The 18,297-nt window shown below is 49.9% G+C and overlaps 1 protein-coding gene and 1 long non-coding RNA gene across 4 annotated transcripts in view; one reads left to right on the plus strand and one right to left on the minus strand.

The window, feature by feature from the left end:
- The window catches only part of LOC134486484 (uncharacterized), a 1,108-nt gene extending 245 nt beyond the window's left edge, over positions 1–863 (plus strand). Inside the window, exon 2 of the long non-coding RNA XR_015683983.1 lies at positions 13–863. This is a non-coding gene — a long non-coding RNA (uncharacterized LOC134486484). The remainder of the gene's footprint in view (positions 1–12) is intronic.
- Positions 1–15,210, minus strand: part of Zfp93 (zinc finger protein 93) — a 29,407-nt gene extending 14,197 nt beyond the window's left edge. Inside the window, exons 1-3 of one of the 3 annotated variants that reach the window (XM_087651172.1) lie at positions 14,939–15,210; positions 7,852–7,912; positions 390–542 (exon numbers count right to left, since the gene is read on the minus strand). Coding sequence is in view for 1 of the 3 variants with exons in the window: in NM_001106546.1 (NP_001100016.1) it covers positions 390–542; positions 7,105–7,210 (259 nt within the window). In the remaining 2 variants the exon portion in view is untranslated. 3 annotated transcript variants of the gene reach the window in all.
- Between the last annotated feature and the right edge of the window lie 3,087 nt (positions 15,211–18,297).

Below are 18,297 nucleotides of genomic sequence, written 5' to 3' on the forward strand. Positions count from 1 at the left end.
CTTTCCTTACAGCATCTGGCAAGACTGGAACTCACTACCTCATCCAGGCGGTCGTCAGACTTGCAGTAATCCTCCTGCCTCTGCCTCCCAAGTGCTGACATTCTAGATGTGTACCACCCCCACCTCTGCATTTTTGACTTAGTGAGGTTTCGACTTGAAATGGTTTTATCAAGGCACGAATCCACCCAAAGTTTGAAGAGCAGCTGAGAAACCAGTTACAGTCTCTCGAGGAGCTCTGTCAGTGCAGGGCTCACAGCACCCCACCTCCCCACCCCTCAAGAGGACATGCTTCAATCCTGTGAGTGACCTCGGAGGGCAATACAGGTGCAGAGTCTCCCTGCACTGGGACGAGGCAGGGATGGGCTCCTTCCACCGTGTTCCTCCTTTACCTGGATAGCAGCAGTTAAAAGTCCTTTCTCCAAGGGTGGCCGTTCGCTCCTTTGCTTCGGAGGTGGGCAGAGCGACTGCAGCGGGCTGCTGGGCATCGCTGTCTTCAGCAGGGAGGCCCGCTGGTTTCTGGGCGGCGTTTTCAAGAGCGGAGGCTGAAATGGAGACAGGAAGTTTGGCTTGGTTGCTGAGCAACCGCTGTCAAGGTGAGGATGTAGCTTTGAGATGCTTTCATTTTTGCCAGTTTCCCAAAAAGTACTTTAAAATATGAAAACCGGGAGAGACAGTTCTAGATGAGCTTGCGGAGGACTGAAGCTGGGCTCCCGGGTGCCGAGCCTGGCGCTTACAACTACCTGCCCTGCATGAAGGAATCCGGTGAACCCTCCGGCCTCCGCATACACCTGCATCCCCGTGCTCATACACAGTCACATAAGTACACGTATACATAGAAAAATAAAACGAATCCTTAAAGTCGAGCTGGGCTGGGACTCAGTTGGCAGAGTGCTTGTCTAACACGCAGGAAGCTCCGGGGCCAATCCTTCTCTGTGCATAAACCAGGCCTGCTGGTGCAGGCGCCCCATCCCAGCACTTGGGGAGTAGAGGCTAGATTAGAAGGTCAAGGTCGGGGTTGGGGATTTAGCTCAGTGGTAGAGCGCTTGCCTAGCAAGTGCAAAAGGCCCTGGGTTTGGTCCCCAGCTCCAAAAAAAAAAAAAAAAAAAAAGAACGTGGGGAAAAAAAAAAGGTCAAGATCGTTCTTGGCTACATAGTGAATCCAAGGCTAGCCTTGGCTACATAAGAAGCTGTTGCTGCCTGGTGGTGGTGGTGTACACCTTCAATCTCAGCACTCGGGGAGGCAGAGGCAGGCAAATCTCTGAGTTCAAGGCTAGTCTGGTCTATATATATAGCAGGAGTTCCAGGACAGCTAGGGCTACACAGAGAAACCCTGTCTCAAAAAACACAACAAAGCAAAAAATGAACTAAACCAAAAAAACCCAAAACCAACCCAACCCAACGCCTATTTCGAAGAAGAGGAAGAGGAAAAGGAGGAGGAAGAGGAGGAGGGGGGGAGGGGGAGGAGGGGGAGGAGGAGGGAGGGGGGAGGGGGAGGAGGGGGAGGGGAGGAGGAGGAGGGGGAGGGGAGGAGGGGGAGGAGGAAGAAGAGGAGGAGGAAGAAGAAGAGGAAGAGGAGGAAGAGGGGGAGGAGGAGGAGACGACAACAACAACAACAACAACAATGAAACCTCAATGTGACAATACCTGTAGAGAAATAACCAGTGAACTTCTCAAACATCAAGCTAGCCCCAAACAGCCTAGATCAACTCTGGTCTTCAAATTGTAGTAATCCTCCTGCCTCTGATTCCCAAGTACTACGACTCCAGCCATGCGCCACCAATTCTCAAAGATGTAGCTTTCTTCCCCTTTTAGTTTGTAAAAGATAAGTTCGTTTTTATTTTCTGTCTATGAGCACACACGTATGCCTGTACCGAGTGCGTGCAGAGCTGACAGGCCAGAAGGGGACTGCAGATCTCCTGGAACTGGAGTCACAGTTGCGAGTCTCTGGGGTATTAGGAGCTGAGCCCAGCACCCTGCAAGAGGAGCAAATGCTCCTAACCACCGAAGCCATCTCTCTAGCGGCTAAAGATGCAGTCTTTCTTTTTTCTTTGTCGTGAGAGAAGGTCTCACTGTGCAACTCTGGGTGTCCTAGAACTCACTACATAGACAGGACTGAGCTCGAACTCACAGAGATCTGCCTGCCTCTGCCTCTCCTAAAGATGCAGTTTTAAAAGCTTCCCAGCTGGGCAGTACTAGGACACTCCTTTAACCCCAGCGCTCGGAAGATTTTGAGTTTAAGGCTGGTCTCGTCTACAGAGTAAGCTCCAGGACAGCCAGGGCTACACAAAAAACCCTGTCTCGAAAAGTCTATTCACCACTGGCTATTATTTTTGTATCAAATAATAAACAGGAATTATAAGAAAGTGGGGGGGAGGAGCCCTGTTGGGAACAAGCAAAAGAAATTTATTCTAAATTGTTATAGGATATTTGAGGCTGTTTCTAGTTTTCAGAGAGAGATTTGACAGTATAGGATCTGCCTAACTCTCAGAAGAGAGGGGAAAGGGAAGCTACCTAAGGAGAGACAGACAGAATACAATAGAGTTTGTGGAGAGCAGTACTCTGGAGTCGAAAGAGAGAGCAGGGGGTTGGGGATTTAGCTCAGTGAGCACAAGGCCCTGGGTTCGGTCCCCAGCTCTGAGAAAAAAGAGAGAGAGAGAGAGAGAGAGAGAGAGAGAGAGAGAGAGAGAGAGAGCGAGCGCAGAGCAGAGCAGCTCAGAGAGGGAGAAGGGGGCAGGTTTACAGAGAGACAGATTGAAGACAGAAAAAGCTAGACAGTCACAGGTAAAGACAAGAGCAAGCCAGAGAATGAGAAGGAGCCTGAAGATTAGAAAAAATTGCTTTAGTTAGAGGCCAGACAGAGAGCAATTCAGAGGTGGAGAGAAAAGCCAGATTGAATAAATCAGTGTGGAGAGGAGTTTGAACCAGAACAGTTGAGTTGAACCAACCAGCCAGAGCTCAGAAAGAACTAGAAAGCTGTGAGCTTATTCGGCGGCAAGCCTCAGAGGCTGAAAACATTCTAGGCCTAGATTAGATGGTACGGAGGCTAGAAGCGTCCAGGATCAGACCTAGATTAGCAGGCAGAGGCAGTAAACCTCAGAGAGGACAATTACACCAGCGGATTAAAGTTACTTTTACACCAAGCACTACCAGTTCCTTCTCAGACTCCATTTAATCATAGGGAGAAACTAAATTCAAGGTCCTAGGCTCTAGGGGAGCTGGGGACTTCCCTACAGCTGAACAGCTTCTATTATAAGAGAACAGTTGTCTGAGTCCAGCCATTGCAGGGACAACAACTTCTCCATCTTGCTGGCAGAGTCAAACTCAGTTCACAGTCCCAGGTCCGGGAGCCTGCTCATACCCTGATGGGCGAAAACTCCCTTGCTCAATTCCTTATGTCAAAATGTGACAACGCTGCACCCCATCCGGCTCTCCGGCTCCTTATGGTTTCATCCTTTGAATATGTCGTACAACGTCCCTTCAAGGTCGTAGTTCAGCACCCAACTCTGTTCTGTGGCCCTGATTGATTAGTAGCGGCTTGATTACAACGAGTTTTTGTCATCTGCGCCGACCTGGTATTTGAGTTATGTTGTCAGTTACAATGGACTCAAGCAGACTCGACGGCCCAAGAACTCTCGTTAGGTATGACAGAACACTGAAGGCACCAATCTGCCTTGTTATCATTGACTGTTAGTATTATTTTACATTGTGTGTGTGTGTGTGTGCACGTGTGCACACGCACATGCGGGGTTCATGGATAAGTCAGAGGATAACCTGTGGGAGTTGGTTCTCGCCTCCCACCTTGCGGATCCTGGGGGTTGAATGAGGACGGTCAGGGTTGGCAGCATGCGCCCTCATGCACGGAGCCATCTCGCCCGCCCCCACAGCCATTCTGCAATGCCTAGGCTCGCTTTACTAGGGCGCAGCTTTGCTTCAGCTCAATCATGAGGCCACCCCTGAGGCATTTCGCTCTCCAGGATAAAACATTTCAACAAACGGCTGGGAAGAAAGGAGATGGAGAGAGATACCAGAGATCACCACGAGCTGAGACCTGACACATGGGGGCCTTGACTCCTGAATCAAACATGCTACGAAAGCCACCTGAGATGGTGGGACATCCTGTGTTGGGCTTTAGATTGGGGGTGGATGTTGACCTGCGTCCAAGCTGAATGGCATCACATTTTGGTGCAAGCACAATTAAAGCAGGGGGAGAAGAGTTTGTGGGGAGGAGAAAACATGGTTGGCCCTGATTAGAACCTGAGTAGTGGGTCCGCATGTAACTGGGTGTAACTCTCCCTGATACAGAACAGTGTGGAGAACCCACATGGCTTTGTGTGTATGCACATATGTGTTCATGTGTGTAAAGGTGCACACACAATGCACATGTTTATGTGTGTGAAAGTGCACACACAATGAGCATGTGTTCATGGGTGTGAAAGTATGTACACAATGCACATGTGTGTTCATGTGTGTGAAGATGGGCACACAATGCACACATGTGTTCTTTTTTTTTTCTTCTTTTTTTTTTTTTTTCGGAGCTGGGGACCGAACCCAGGGCCTTGTGCTTGCTAGGCAAGTGCTCTACCACTGAGCCAAATCCCCAACCCCCACACATGTGTTCTTGTATGAAGGTGTGCACAGTGCACATGTGTGTTCATATGTGTGAAGGGGTGCACACATGTGCAATCCAGAGGTTGATTGACTGTGTCTTCTGTAGTCATTCTTCATCTTATTTTTTGAGATAGGGTCTCCAACGGAACTGGAGCTCCTCAGTTTGGCTAGACAGGCTGGCCAGTGAGCACCACGATCCTCTTGTCTCTGCCTCCCCCAGCGCTGTCTGCAGGGATGGATAACAGCCTGCTTACCACACTAGACTTTGAACTCTAGCCGGGTTATTTGGAATTCTTTCCTGCAGTGTTCTGCTTCTGCCCCAGGCAGGGAGAGCCCTCTAACTTACTCAGCTTTTGCTAGGCCTGTGACACCTAGACTTCATGGTGGCTGGTTTATGGTACCCTTGTTGGCAACAAGCAAAAGAATTTATCCTAAATGCTACCATTTCACTTTCAGACTCCACTAATCATGGGGAGAAACTAAATTCTAGGTCCCAGGCCCTAGGGGAGCTGGGGACTTCCCGATAGCTGAACAGCTCCTCTTGTAAAGAAACAGTTGTCTGAGTCCAGCCATCTCAAGAACAGCTTCTCCATCTTGCTGGCGGGGTCAAACTAAGTTCACGTTCCCAGGACACACTCCTAACCTGATTGATGGACACTCCCTTGCTCAACCCCTGATGTCAAAATATGACTGGACAATGCTACTTCTCTGCCCCCTCTCACTTTATGGTTTTATTCTTTAAATATGTTCTGCAACATCCCTTCAGGGTTGGAGTAGTTCAGCTCCCTTGTCTGTTCTGTGTCCCTGATTGGTCAGTAGTGCACCGATTGATCAGTAGTGCCCTGATTGGTCAGTAGTGCCCTGATTACCATGCATTTTTTTTTTTTGTCCTCTGCATTGACCTGGTGTTTGAATTGTGTCGGAATTAAGTGGACCCCACAACACCCTTTCTAGGTTTACGAATATAAACTATTTTAGAAGAGCCCTCAAACCACTCCTCCCTACCACCTCAGAGGGGAGATATGGAGCCCACAGGAGGCTCTGCCCAGAGGTTGACGGGAGATGGAAATGGAGTTTGAGACCAGAAAAGCAAAGAGTACCCCGCCCTACCCCCTCCTGCTGGGAAGCAGCAGGTGGAGAGGAGCATAAAGTTCATTTTAAAACCCTCTCCCCACCCCCTACCCTCAGAAAGGGGACCTGAGGAATTACAAAGTCCAAAGTTAGAGAAAATCTAAGGGGAGGTGCTTTAGAAAGGCCAATCATCCTGAGGGCAGATACCTGCGGTGACCTGAGAGTAGACGGTAAAGGTTCCCCCTTCCCCAGGCTCTTTAGACTTGGGACATTCTCCAGTGGGAAGGGGGCACGTGACCTAAGGTACTCCAAGGGGGGGGGGAGTGTTACTTCACGGTTCCCACTGGTCCACGGTAGGAAGGGAGAGCCAGAGCTTCCTAGTTCCAAACCTGCGGTTCCACTCACCCCATCCCCTGTAGTTCCACGAGCTTCCCAGAGGCACCTCAGCTGCGCAGCCCTGACCTTACAGCCTTACAACGCTGTTCCCCGAATCATTCACCCCCTCATTCATCCTTCAGGTTCCTGGAAGGTTCCCTCTCTGGGAGGTGGTTAACGCACATGAAACCCATCCCACATCGGTCCTAAAGATTTTTCTGCCTCTTTTTTGGGGGGTTTGGGGTGGGGGTAAAGAACTGATGTCTTGTCCTTGGCTCCTGCTTCGTCCCTCCCTGGATATCACTTATAAAAGTGCAAGTGTGTCCCCAGCATGTTCATCTGGCCGGCAACGCAGCAGAATGAGAGCCCAGATGCGCTCACCCCGCAGACAGCCCCTGGGTTCCAAGCATCCCTTAGCCGCGTGGGAGGCGAACTGGCCGCTCTAAGCGCTTTCCCGCTTTCCCGGAGAGTAGCAGCCACCCCGCGGAGGGTGTAATTGACACACGCACGCGTAATTCACACAGACCCCCTGACCCGCCCAGGTCTGCATCTCTGGACTGGAGCTGGAAGCTTTGCATACCACCGTACAGATCTCCCTCCCACGCCCTTCCCAGATCTGACACTAATGAGGGTCCCGGGACAGGGACATCAGAACAACTGCCTCCAAGTCCCAGGACTGGAGCTGGAAGCTTCGCGCACCATCCACGAACCCGCTTCATCTGACACCTACCGGGGTATAGGGTTAGGGACAGAGTAGCTGTCCTCAGGACTTTGGGCTGGAACTGAAAGCGGCTTGCACCATTCCACGCACTCCAACCTCCCCTTCCTAGATCTGACACACGTTGGGGAGGACCAGGGGCTGGGGAGTGTTGGGGGACATCACAGAAGCAGTCCCTAAGTCCCAAGACGGGGTCTAGAAGCTTCCAGCACCATTACAGGTGCCCCTTCCGTCGTCCAGACTCGACACCTACACAATTTCCTGGGTGGGGAGTACACCAGAGAAACTGGGGATGTCGGAGCCACTGTCCCTGGTGTCCCGGGGCTACTCACCCGGCTCCCCCGCTGTGCGCGGGGCCACTCCTCCAGGCTCGTTGCGCTCGGGCTGAGGCTCCTGAGAGCGCAGGTGCTGGGGTTTGGCTTGCTTCCGCCGCGACATGGCTCCCGGAGGGTCCCCAAGAGTGGCCTCCTGAACAGCGCGCGTTTCCCGACTTTGGAGGCACACCCCCACACCGGGCCGAATCGCGCATGTCCCAGCCCTGCCGCCCGTCAGCCCGGTAGGGCGATTTATCAAGTGTCCTGACAGCCGCTTGGGCGGCAGCCAGGACCTCAGGGGTCCCGGGAACCCCGCTCCCACGCACGAGCTCCGGCTCCACCCCGGCCCCGCCACAGCAGAATCTGCATTTTAACAAGCTCCCCAGGTGATGCGCGCGCACGCTCAGGTCGGCGAAACCCTGTCTGCATTTTAACGAGATCCCAGGTGATTCGTTGGCTCATTAAAATTGCAGAAGCGCCAGCCCTCTTCCCACTTTAATGTGCTCCTCGAGTCGCTGGGGAGCTCGTTAAAATGCAGATTCTGACTCGGCGAGTCTGGGGTGGGGCCCGAACGTCTGTATTTCTAACGAGCTCCCACGTGAGGCCGTGGCCGCTGCCACGCGGGCTGGAGAGCTTTCACATTCTCTCTTAATTGGTCCAGCCTGGGACCGCGGTGCTGGGATATTTCTCGCAAAAACTCGCAGGGATTTTCTCCTGCGCAGGTGAAGGTGGTGAAGGGCCTGGGCTCGTGGCGCGTCCTCTCACCTGCGCATCCGAGTACACAATTTAAGAACTAGGGTGTCTCCAGTTTGCTCCACTCTTTTTCCTGCAGTCAGTTAAAAAAAAAAAAAAAAAAAAAAAAAGAAGTAGGTTTGGGCTGGCAAGATGGCTCAGCGGGAGAGAACTCATCCCTGTAAGATGCATTCTGGCCTCCACAAACGGGACCACACACACACACACACACACACACACACGAACAAATTTAAGTAGAAGTCCTGGATTCAGGAGGTGAAGCCTGTGACTTTGCTCTTTTATCCCGCCTTCCGTTCCTGCCCCGGGACTCAAGGTCTAGGACCACACAGGAGAGGCCTTTGGGGCCAGCCTCGGCGCAGGCCCCACCCACTGTGTGACTGAGGCGCGGTCCCATCCCGGGGGTTTTTGCCTAATTGATTTTTCGTGCTCAGACTAGCTGGGACCTTTCGGAGACCAGAGGGGGACCCCTCCTTCTGAACGAGGTCCAACAAGGATCAGCAAAGCCACCTAGTCCCCCCAAGGTGTTTACTTTTTCAGATTGGGAAGTTACTTAAACAGGGCTGTGCCCCAAGCCTGCCCAAACCTGAGAGTCACGTGGTGGCCACGGCTCAGAAAGACCCAGCGGTGCTCAGCTGCGAACTCTTGCGGTGGGGACCTGAGAGTCTGTAGTTTTAAATCAAGGCAGATGAGTGCTTAAGGCCAGGTCTTTAAAATGGGGTGTGTGTGTGTGTGTGTGTGTGTGTGTGTGTGTGTGTGTGTGTGTGTGTGTGTGTGTGTGTGAGAGAGAGAGAGAGAGAGAGAGAGAGAGAGAGAGAGAGAGAGAGAGAGAGAGAGAGAGACAAGCTGGGGTGGCTTTATTTCTTTATGAGTGCACTGTCTTCAGACACACCAGAAGAGGGCATCGGGTCCCATTACAGATGGTTGTGAGCCACCATGTGGTTGCTGGGAATTGAACTCAGGACCTCTGGGAGAACAGTCAGTGCTAACTGCCAAAACATGTCTCCAGCTTTCCTTTGGGTTCTCAGTTGTCAATCTATTTAGGCATCTGTAGATAATGCTGGGTGAAATCACAAGGTTAAACTCAGAGACATATTTCTAAAGAAAGTTTTCCGTGGTATATGTGTGCGGCCGCACCTATGCAGAATGATTTAAAAGTTGTTGAAAGGTTTTATTTTAAATTCTGTGTATGTGTGCGCATCTTGTGGGCGTTTGAGTGCAGATGTCTCTAGAAGCTAGCACTTTGGCTCCCCTGGAGCTGGTGTCACAAGGAGTCCTGAGTTATCCGTCTGATGTAGGTGCTGGGAATCGAACTCTGGTCCTGTGGAAGAACTGGGCATGCTCTGAACTGCTGAAGCCATCTCTCCATACCTTTACATGATTTTACAGATTGGATATAACGGTGCATGCCTTTATTTAATCCCAGCACTTAGAAGGCAGAGGGAGAAGAATCTCTCTGAATTCAAGGTCAACCTACCTACATTGTGAGTTCTAGGCCAGCTAGGCCAAAAATGAGATCCTGTCTCAATTTTTTTTTGCACATTAATTTATGTAGTTTGCGTGTGTGTGTGTGTGTGTGTGTGTGTGTGTGTGTGTGTGTGTGTGTAGGTCAGAAGAAAACCTATGGAAGTCAGTTCTTTCCTTCTACCATGTGGGTTCTAGGAATCCAAGTCAGGTTGTCAGGATGGTGACTACTGGGTGCCTGCTGACCCCTGACCCCTGCTCCCAGCCCTGTACACAGATATTCAAACACACATACATGCTCTGGTTTAGTGTCTCCCAGACTGTCTCAGGATCAAGAAGAAGCTGGGAACAGAAACTCACTCTGAGAAACGTGAGAAAGAGTACATTGAAGGTGACGTCAGAGATGCTTGATGTCACATTAAACTTGGCCACGGGCCAGCCCATCAGTAGCCAAAACGTGTCACAGGACCGAAGAATCCCTTTCTCATCCTTACTGAGCACTGTGAGTTTCTTTCTCTCTTTTTTCTTTCTTTCCTTTCTTTTCTTGTTTTGTTTTTGTTTTGTTGTTGTCGTCTTGGTTTTTCAAGACAGGGTTATATCTCTGTGTAGTCCTGGCTGGCCTGCCGCTCTCTCTGTAGGCCAGGCTGGCTTCAGACTCGGAGATCTGCCTGCCTCTGCCTCCTGAGCGCTGTGACTAAAGGCGCGCACCCCCATGTCCTGCTGGATCTCTCAGATTATTGTCACGGTTCATCCACTTTGAGGTCTGTAGGATAATCATGGGATGACAATACCATAATTGGGCTGGAGAGGTGGCTCAGCAGTTAAGAGCACTGACTGCTCTTCCAGAGGTCCTGAGTTCAAATCCCAGCAACCACAAGGTGGCTCACAGCCTCTGTAATGGGATCTGACGCCCTCTTCTGGTGTGTCTGAGGACAGCTGCACTGTACTCATATAATAAATAGAAATAAATAAATCTCTTTTTATAAAAAAGAAAATACTATAATGTATTCTTTGTTCTTCTGGACAGCTGTGCTGTTATGGACTGGGCTTTCGAGCCCGCAGGATCTTTCCCAGGAGTGTCCTGGTTTCTTCTGAGTGAATGCAAGCACCATGGATGTTGGAACAGAGGACAAGAAGGGATCACACCGGGGCTGGGGATTTAGCTCAGTGGTAGAGCGCTTACCTAGGAAGCACAAGGCCCTGGGTTCGGTCCCCAGCTCCGAAAAAAAAAGAACCAAAAAAAAAAAAAAAAAAAAAAAAAGGGATCACACCAATCTCCCTCCATCCCAGCATGGGAGAGGAGACTGACCTGACGTCATCTCCCACACACACAGTGTTACCAACAGCCTTAATTCTGGGAACCATTTCGATGCAGAGGTCTCTCGTTGCCACCATAATTTGCATTTCCCCTGCTTATATAATTCCAAGAATGAAATGGAAATCATGTTTTCCACCAACACGAGGGCAAGGACTGATTAGTGTCCATTTCTTTATTTATTGAGACAGGTTCTTACTATCTAGCCCTGGCTGGGCTGGAGCTCCCCATCGAAACCAGGTTCACCTAGTTCAAACACGATGAGATCTGTCTGCCTCTGATTCCTGAGTGACAAGATAAAAGTTCCCTTTGGTTTCCTGGGGGCCAATTCACTTAGACTGGGTGTATAAGTAATGCTGGGGCTGGAGAGATGGCTTAGCAGTTAAGAGCACTGCACACTTTTCCAGAGGACCTGGCCTCAGTACCCAGAACCTACTGATGGCTCATGACCTCCTGTAACTCCAGTACCAGGGATCTGATGACACCATCTGACCTCCTTGGGTACCAGCAACTCTGGTGCACAGACAGGGGCCGGAGAAACAGTCGTACACATAAAATGAAAATAACAAAAGATTTAAGGGTGTGTGTGGCCACACCTAGTATTTAGGCAGTACTGTTTTACAAAGTACCTAATTAAAGTTCTAGCCTGTCTGTTTGTTTGTCAGTCATGTCTGTCTGTCTGCCTTCCTTCCTTTTTTTCCTATCTTTTCCCCTCTCCTCTCCCTATCTATCCCAGGGTGTCTTGGAACATACAGCCATCCCCCTGCCTCAGTGCTCAGTGCTGGGATTACAAGGTGGCTTGACACCTGTTCAAAGACCTACCCCTCTGTTCATCTATATCTTTTTTTTTTTTTTTTTTTTTTTTTTTTTTGAGCTGGGGACTGAACCCAGGGCCTTGCGCTTGCTAGGCAAGCGCTCTACCACTGAGCTAAATCCCCAACCCCCTCATCTATATCTTATTACCGAGTTTACTGCCAAGTTTTCATGACTTGATTTCAAGGGCCATGACTAAAAATTATGGGAAAGAATCCCCAGGGCCTGTGTTCAGGAGCCACGGGTGTTACCTCGCGTGCGGTTTTCACATCGACTGTTTCTTGTGTGTTTAAATCTAGCCGATCATTTGTGAGTGTGTGTGGTGCCTCCACGCATGGGGATATATGTGCACATCTGTTCAGAGGTCAGAGGAGGACATCGGGTGTCCCGCTCTGCCATTTTTTGCCTTATTTACTCGACACCCAGCCTTCACTGAACTTGGGGCTAAGCCAGCCAGCAACAGTCCACCCGTGTCTCCTCCCTGATCTCCCCAAGGCTGCAGTTACAGGTTCGTGTGTGGAGCACGTCCATGTTGGCACCACTGTTTGCATCTGAGCTCAGGTCCTCAAAGGAGCCAGGCCCTGCTCTTCCCCACCGAGGCCAGGCAGAAGCTGGTAAGTTTTGAACCTTAGGGACTTTTGCAAATTCAACTGAAGAGGAAGTCGCTTGGAAGCCCTGAAGGTTTTGAGATGACACCTAGGCTTCGGGGGCGGGGGGGGGGGGAGGGTGTCCTCCGTAAGGTGACACTCTGCTCTTCCCTTCCCAAGCCCGCATTTCTGCACTCTGGACCACTTCAGGAGTTACTTCCTCATTCTGGACAGACCCATTGCCTTCCTCCTCAGGGCTCTCAGGCTGCCCGCTTCCTTCAAACAGAGAGTCAAGCCATCTTCTCTGGGATGAGCAGCTGGTCAGAGTGAAATGATGGGACCCTATGGCTTTTCAAAATCCAAGTTAAACAGTGGACCTCTGATTCAGGTGTGTGTGTGTGTGTGTGTGTGTGTGTGTGTGTGTGTTTTGCACACACATTAGTGTGTAACTATACACGCCCCCTCAGGAGCACTTGCAGCCAGAACAGGATGTCCAGTGTCTTCCTTTATCACCCTTGACGATCCTGTCTTGAGACAGGGTCTCTCGATAAACCAAACCAAACAAACAACCCTCCTCATTGGCCAATCTGTCTCACCCCCAATGTTGGGGTTGTAGCTACTGGCTTTTTATGTGGGTGCTGGGGACCTCACGCTTGCAGAACAGGCTCACCTACCGCTTGTTGGGAACAAGCAAAAGAAAGTTATTCTTAGTCATAGGGAGAAACTAAATCCAAGGTCCCAGGCCCTAGGGGAGCTGGGGACTTCCCTACAGCTGAATGGCTTCTGTGGTAAACAGTTGTCTGGGTCCAGACATCTCAGGGACAACTTCTCCATCTTGCTGGTGGAGTCCAACAAGTTCATGTTCCCAGGCCTAGGAATGAACACCTATCCCACTTCTCCAAATGTCTTTTTTTTTTTTTTTCTTTTTTTCGGAGCTGGGGACCGAACCCAGGGCCTTGCGCTTGCTAGGCAAGTGCTCTACCACTGAGCTAAGTCCCCAACCCCTCCAAATGTCTTCCCCCCCCCCCCCCCCCGGAGCTGGGGACCGAACCCAGGGCCTTCCAAATGTCTTCTTAATTGTCTGTTAACCAGTAAAGAATATAGAAATTTCTGTTATCTAAACCAAGGTGCGTACGTTATAAAAATTTATAACCAATTGCTCGAATTAACTACATGCAGCTGACCCACTCCTTTGGCCCCCCTTATCACTCTGAGCTCCACACCTAATGTCTAGGAGAATGAATTAAGGACTTTAAAGCCATCCCTGGATATGGCCCAGTCTCTATTGGGTACTCCCTTGATTAACCCATAGTGCTAAAATACAACCGGAAAACACCACAGCTCCCCTCAGCCCACCCCTCACTATGTGGTCCCGTTGTACAATCTCCCTTCAGGGGCATCGTTCAGACCCAGAACTGACCACTTCCCTGAGTGCTCAGAAAATAAAACTTTCATTTTTAAGCTTCTGCACCTGAAGCCAGTTTTCTCAGCTTTCACTCCCAACCCAACACACTGGGCCATCTCTCCAGCCCCTACTCGATCCTTTGAAAGACACCACTTGCTTCCCACATTCCCTCAATGAAATGGCAGTGATGTTACAGTCCGGGGACCGTGATGAGCAACCTTATGTGTAGGGCACAAACAATGTCTGCTACTGAGGCAGTGATCTACAGGTTACTAGTTATTGATAACGCTGGGGTGCGTGTTACACTTATCTATGACAGTAGTAAGCACTCTAACGAGACAAGACACTCTTTCCAGGGAAACACACTCGAAGCATGGGGCGACATTAATCTTCTGAGTTGCAGAATTCACTTATTTCTGCACCAGCTGAAGCCCATATACATTTATGAGAACACACACACACACACACACACACACACACACACACAACGGGTTTCTTTGTTCACAGATACGGAAAATGCTTCAGATTGTGGTCAAATGGAAAAGCCAAAGGACACAAAGGACAAGAGACGTGGGATGCCACCATGACTGTACATATCAACACACATGTAATAGGGTATGAAGCATCCCACATATTAGAGACACTTCAAAAGTCAGGAGAGGCCCGAGAGGTGTCCTGTGACTCGGGCCTGGGGATGAGGACAGAAAAAAAAAAAAAAAAAAAAGCACAGTGGAGGTGTGGCTGACTGACTGACATGTTGGGATAGATCTTTTCACAATCTCTTAGGTTTTTAAAAAGAACTTTTTAAAAGGTAGGCGTGGCTGGAGAGATGGCTCACTGGTTAGGAGCTTGGGCTGTTCTTCTAGAGAACTGGTGTTCAATCACCCGGCATCCACGTGGTTACTTTCACCATCTTTGACTCCACCTATAGGAGATCTGATGCCCTTGTCTGACCTGTCCCCCACGGGCACTGAGTGTACGTGCAGGACAAACATATGCATAGGCAAAACATCCACACACAGGAAATACTTTTTAAAAATTGTTAATTAAAAAATATTTATTTTTAACTGTGTGTGTATGTGTCTCTATGTCTATGTAGGGTATGTGGACACAAATGCAGGTCTTCTGGGAGGCCAGGAGAAGGTGCCAGAGTCCCTGGGGCTGAAGTTACAGGCAGTGGGGAGAAACACAATATGGGTCCTGGGAACTGAACTCAGCCGCCCCCCCCCCCCCCCCCCAGAGCCATCTCTTTAGGCCCTACACTTTTCAAAAGTTTAAACAATAAAATTTGGTCTGCACGTAAAATGATAGCTGTGCCAGTTCAGGGCAACCCTTGCCCCGAGTCAAACAACAAAACTAAACCTCCTTGGCGATGCCTCCTACCTTGAGGTGTGGCGCATTCTTGGATTCAACATATCCGTCAGCTTCTCCCGCCTTTGCCAGCCTCTTCCGCCACCGCCACCTCTTATTTGGGGGGAGGGGGTGGGTAGGGCAAGGTTTACTTACAGATTTCCTCACCTAAGGACACACACTGCACAGTCTTGCCTCTTTCACTGAGTGTCTCTTCTTCCCTGGAATCTGGAAGTCTGTGAGTCAACATGTTGCCACAGGCAGCCAAGTCTGTTTTCATTCTCCCGCATAATCCAGTGTGTGACTGCGCCGTGCTGGGGCCGTGCCCTGCGGAAGGGCGCTTGCTCTCCAGCTCGGTAATTAAGAGCGATGCAGGGGTGTGCGATCCTGCACAGGTTTCGTGGTCCGTGTGTAGAAGCTTCTCCGTACCCAGAGTTTGTGCTGAACCAGCTCCCCAGGTGATTGGAGAAGCGCTGAGATCAAAATCTCATTTTTAACAAGATCCCCAGAGTGTCATATTGGCACGGATCGGCCGGGTCATGGGATCCCGCTCACCCTTCCTAGGAGGTGTGAAACTCGCTTCTAACTCCGCTTTACCAGTTCACATTCACATCCATGCATTTTTTTTTCTTTTTTCTTCTTTTTTCTTTTTGGAGCTGGGGGCCGAACCCAGGGCCTTGCGCTTGCTAGGCAAGCGCTCTACCACTGAGCTAAATCCCCAACCCCCCATGCATTATTTTTAAATGAAAAAGAAAATAATCAGGGTGGGAGTGGGGAGGGATGGCATGATAGTTGGGAGCTTAGAAAAAAAATCTTTGCCTCCCAAACCCCAGGAAACCCACAGTGGAAGGAGAGAACCAGCCCCACAAAGCTGTCCTCTGAGCTCCACACGCACACTGTAGCATGCATGTACCCCAAACTGCCAGACCATAATAAAGAGTTTTTAAAAGTGGCTGCGTGGGCTGGGTCTGTAGCTCAGTCGGTGGCCTCACAGCGGTGAGCTCAGCACTTGGAGATGTGGGTCGCGGGGATCATGAGTTCAGGGTTATCCCTGGCTACACAGAGAATTCAAAGCCAACCTGGGTTACCTGAGACCTTGTCTCAAAAACAACGAACACAAAAAATGCACCCTTACCACCCCCGTCTCCCACACAGCAGACTCTAACAGATCAGAAAGGAACGGTCTTAGCTGACGAGGGACAGCGTCGGGAGCAGTCACGGGGTGGGCGGCACTCTGCGTGGCTGGTTCGATGGCTCAGTGTCGTTATTAACTGCCTTCCCTTCTGTCTCATCTGTCTTGATCTAAATGTCTGTTTTCCTTCAAAATCATATGTTGAGAAGGAAATGTTTATGTTACCAGGGTGGGCCCCAACTGGGTAGATTCCTTTATAGGAAACTCTGTGGGGGTGGTGGTGGGTATATTTAGGGCACATTTTAAATGTGCGTGGAATTTCCAAGGAACAAATAAAAATAGCATTTAAAAATAAATAAATGAAAGACTTCAGAAATACCAGGTGAGGATGAAGCTGGAAGATCTCTGTGAGAAAACGATTCTTGCTCGGATGCTGACGTCCGCATCTGGTGCTTCAGCCTCCGACTTCCTGGTTGTCAGGATGACAAGAGACGCCTTTCTGTTGTCTGTAAGCACCCCATCTATGGCAATTGGTGATAAACTCCTAAACAGACTAAGGCGCCCTCTCATCTCCTGCTGAACCCTAGAAATATCTCGTAGGCTCTCGACAGGTTTGGGAAGGTGACCTAATCACCCTTGGCCTGAGGGAACAGGACGGATAGCAATGGCAGAGTGGTCATGCCTACTGGGATGAAAAGAGTTGATACTTACAGAGGCTCATTGTGGGTCAGGGCTGATTTGACATACACTTTACTTGCATGCATGAGTGTGTGTGTGTGTGTGTGTGTGTGTGTGTGTGTGTGCGTGTATTTGATGCTGGTGGGGGTTGAACCCAGGACCTTGTACATTCTAGGCAAGGACTCTACCACTGAGCTATGGCTCTGCTCTCTCTTAACCTCCATGAGCCCCAGGCTCCAAAGCTGTAAACTGTTTTCTCCAGATATTAAGAGGAAATGCGTCTGGCTGGAGAGGTGGCTCAGAAGTTAAGAGCTCCGGTTTCTCTTTTGGAGGACCTGGGTGGAGCTCCCCGCACCCAAACGGCGGCTTGCAATCACTTATAACTCCAGTCTCAGGGGATCTGATGCCCTCTTCTGGCCCCCATGGGTACTGCATGCACGCGGTATACAAATATACACAGGCAAAACAAACACAACATAAAAATAAATCAGTTAAGAGAAAATGTGTGTAAGGGAGCAACGAACAGTACTTAACTCAGGAATTAGTTACCATTCTGACCGTGGGTAACCAACCTCTTCTCTTCCTACACTATAATACTTTCCGTGACTGAAATAGAAAAATAATTGCGAATTATATTGATTGTAGTGGGCATATACACTGTGCCGGAAAATACTTTGGAAACACTTTGGTATGGAAGACAGATTTGGGGGCCGGAGAGGTGGTTCAGTGGCTGAGTGTGCTTAGTGCTTTTGCAGAGGACCCTAATTTAGTTCCCAACACCACATGGGGGGGCTCACAGCCATCAATAACTCCAGTTCCAGGTGATGCAGCGCCCTCTTCTGGTCTGCACAGGTACTGCATGCACATGGCGCACAGCTGTGCATGCAGGCAAAACACATATAAAGTAAAAATGAATAAAGCCGGAAGTGGTGGTGCACACACCTTTAATCCCAGCACTCAGGAGACAGAGGCGGGTAGAGCATGTGAGTTTGAGGCTAGCCTGGTCTATATAATGGCCATGGCACCCCACCTACATACACACAAAATAAATAATTACAAACCCCACATGTTCTCCGGGTCACATTCTCAGACCCAAACCATTAACATTAGAGAGCAGAAACAAAATGTGCCTTCCTAAATTTGAGCTACTTAAAAACCAGGGAACACAGCTCTAGCCCCCAGACTGCAGTTCCTCCAAATGACTCCCTCAGACAGAAACAGCAATGAGGCTGGACCGGCAGGGGAAGGGCAAGCCATAGAAGTCCACAGGTGTGGCGGTGAGGGAAGCTTTGAGAGGTCCAAGTAAGCAAACAGATTCCAAACCTTGTATGCTGTGGGACTTTCTGTATTTTACCCAAGTTGGAGTGAGCGAGTCACTATTCCTGCTCACATGAAAATAGAGAATATCTGGCAGACAGCGGAGACAGTAATGTAGTAAGAATAAGATACAAGGTCCAAGAAACCAGAGGTCAGAGACAGACTCAGAAGGCGGGGTTCTCCAGGGACTTGAAATTTGCATTTCCCAAAGACCTCAGCTTGACCCCTGAGCCCTACCTCCTCCCCCTTGTGTAACCCCGTTTGGCCTTCAACTTGCTACAGAGTTGAGGTTAACCTTGAACTTCGGATCCTCCTGCCTTTAATCCCAGACTGCTGGGATTTTACAAGCGTGCACCATGGGGTTGGGGGTGTGGCTGATGGAACTCAGGGCTTCCTGCAC

Source organism: Rattus norvegicus, chromosome 3 (genome assembly GCF_021556685.1).
Source record: "Rattus norvegicus strain SHRSP/BbbUtx chromosome 3, alternate assembly SHRSP_T2T, whole genome shotgun sequence".
NCBI classification, from domain to species: Eukaryota; Metazoa; Chordata; class Mammalia; order Rodentia; family Muridae; genus Rattus; species Rattus norvegicus.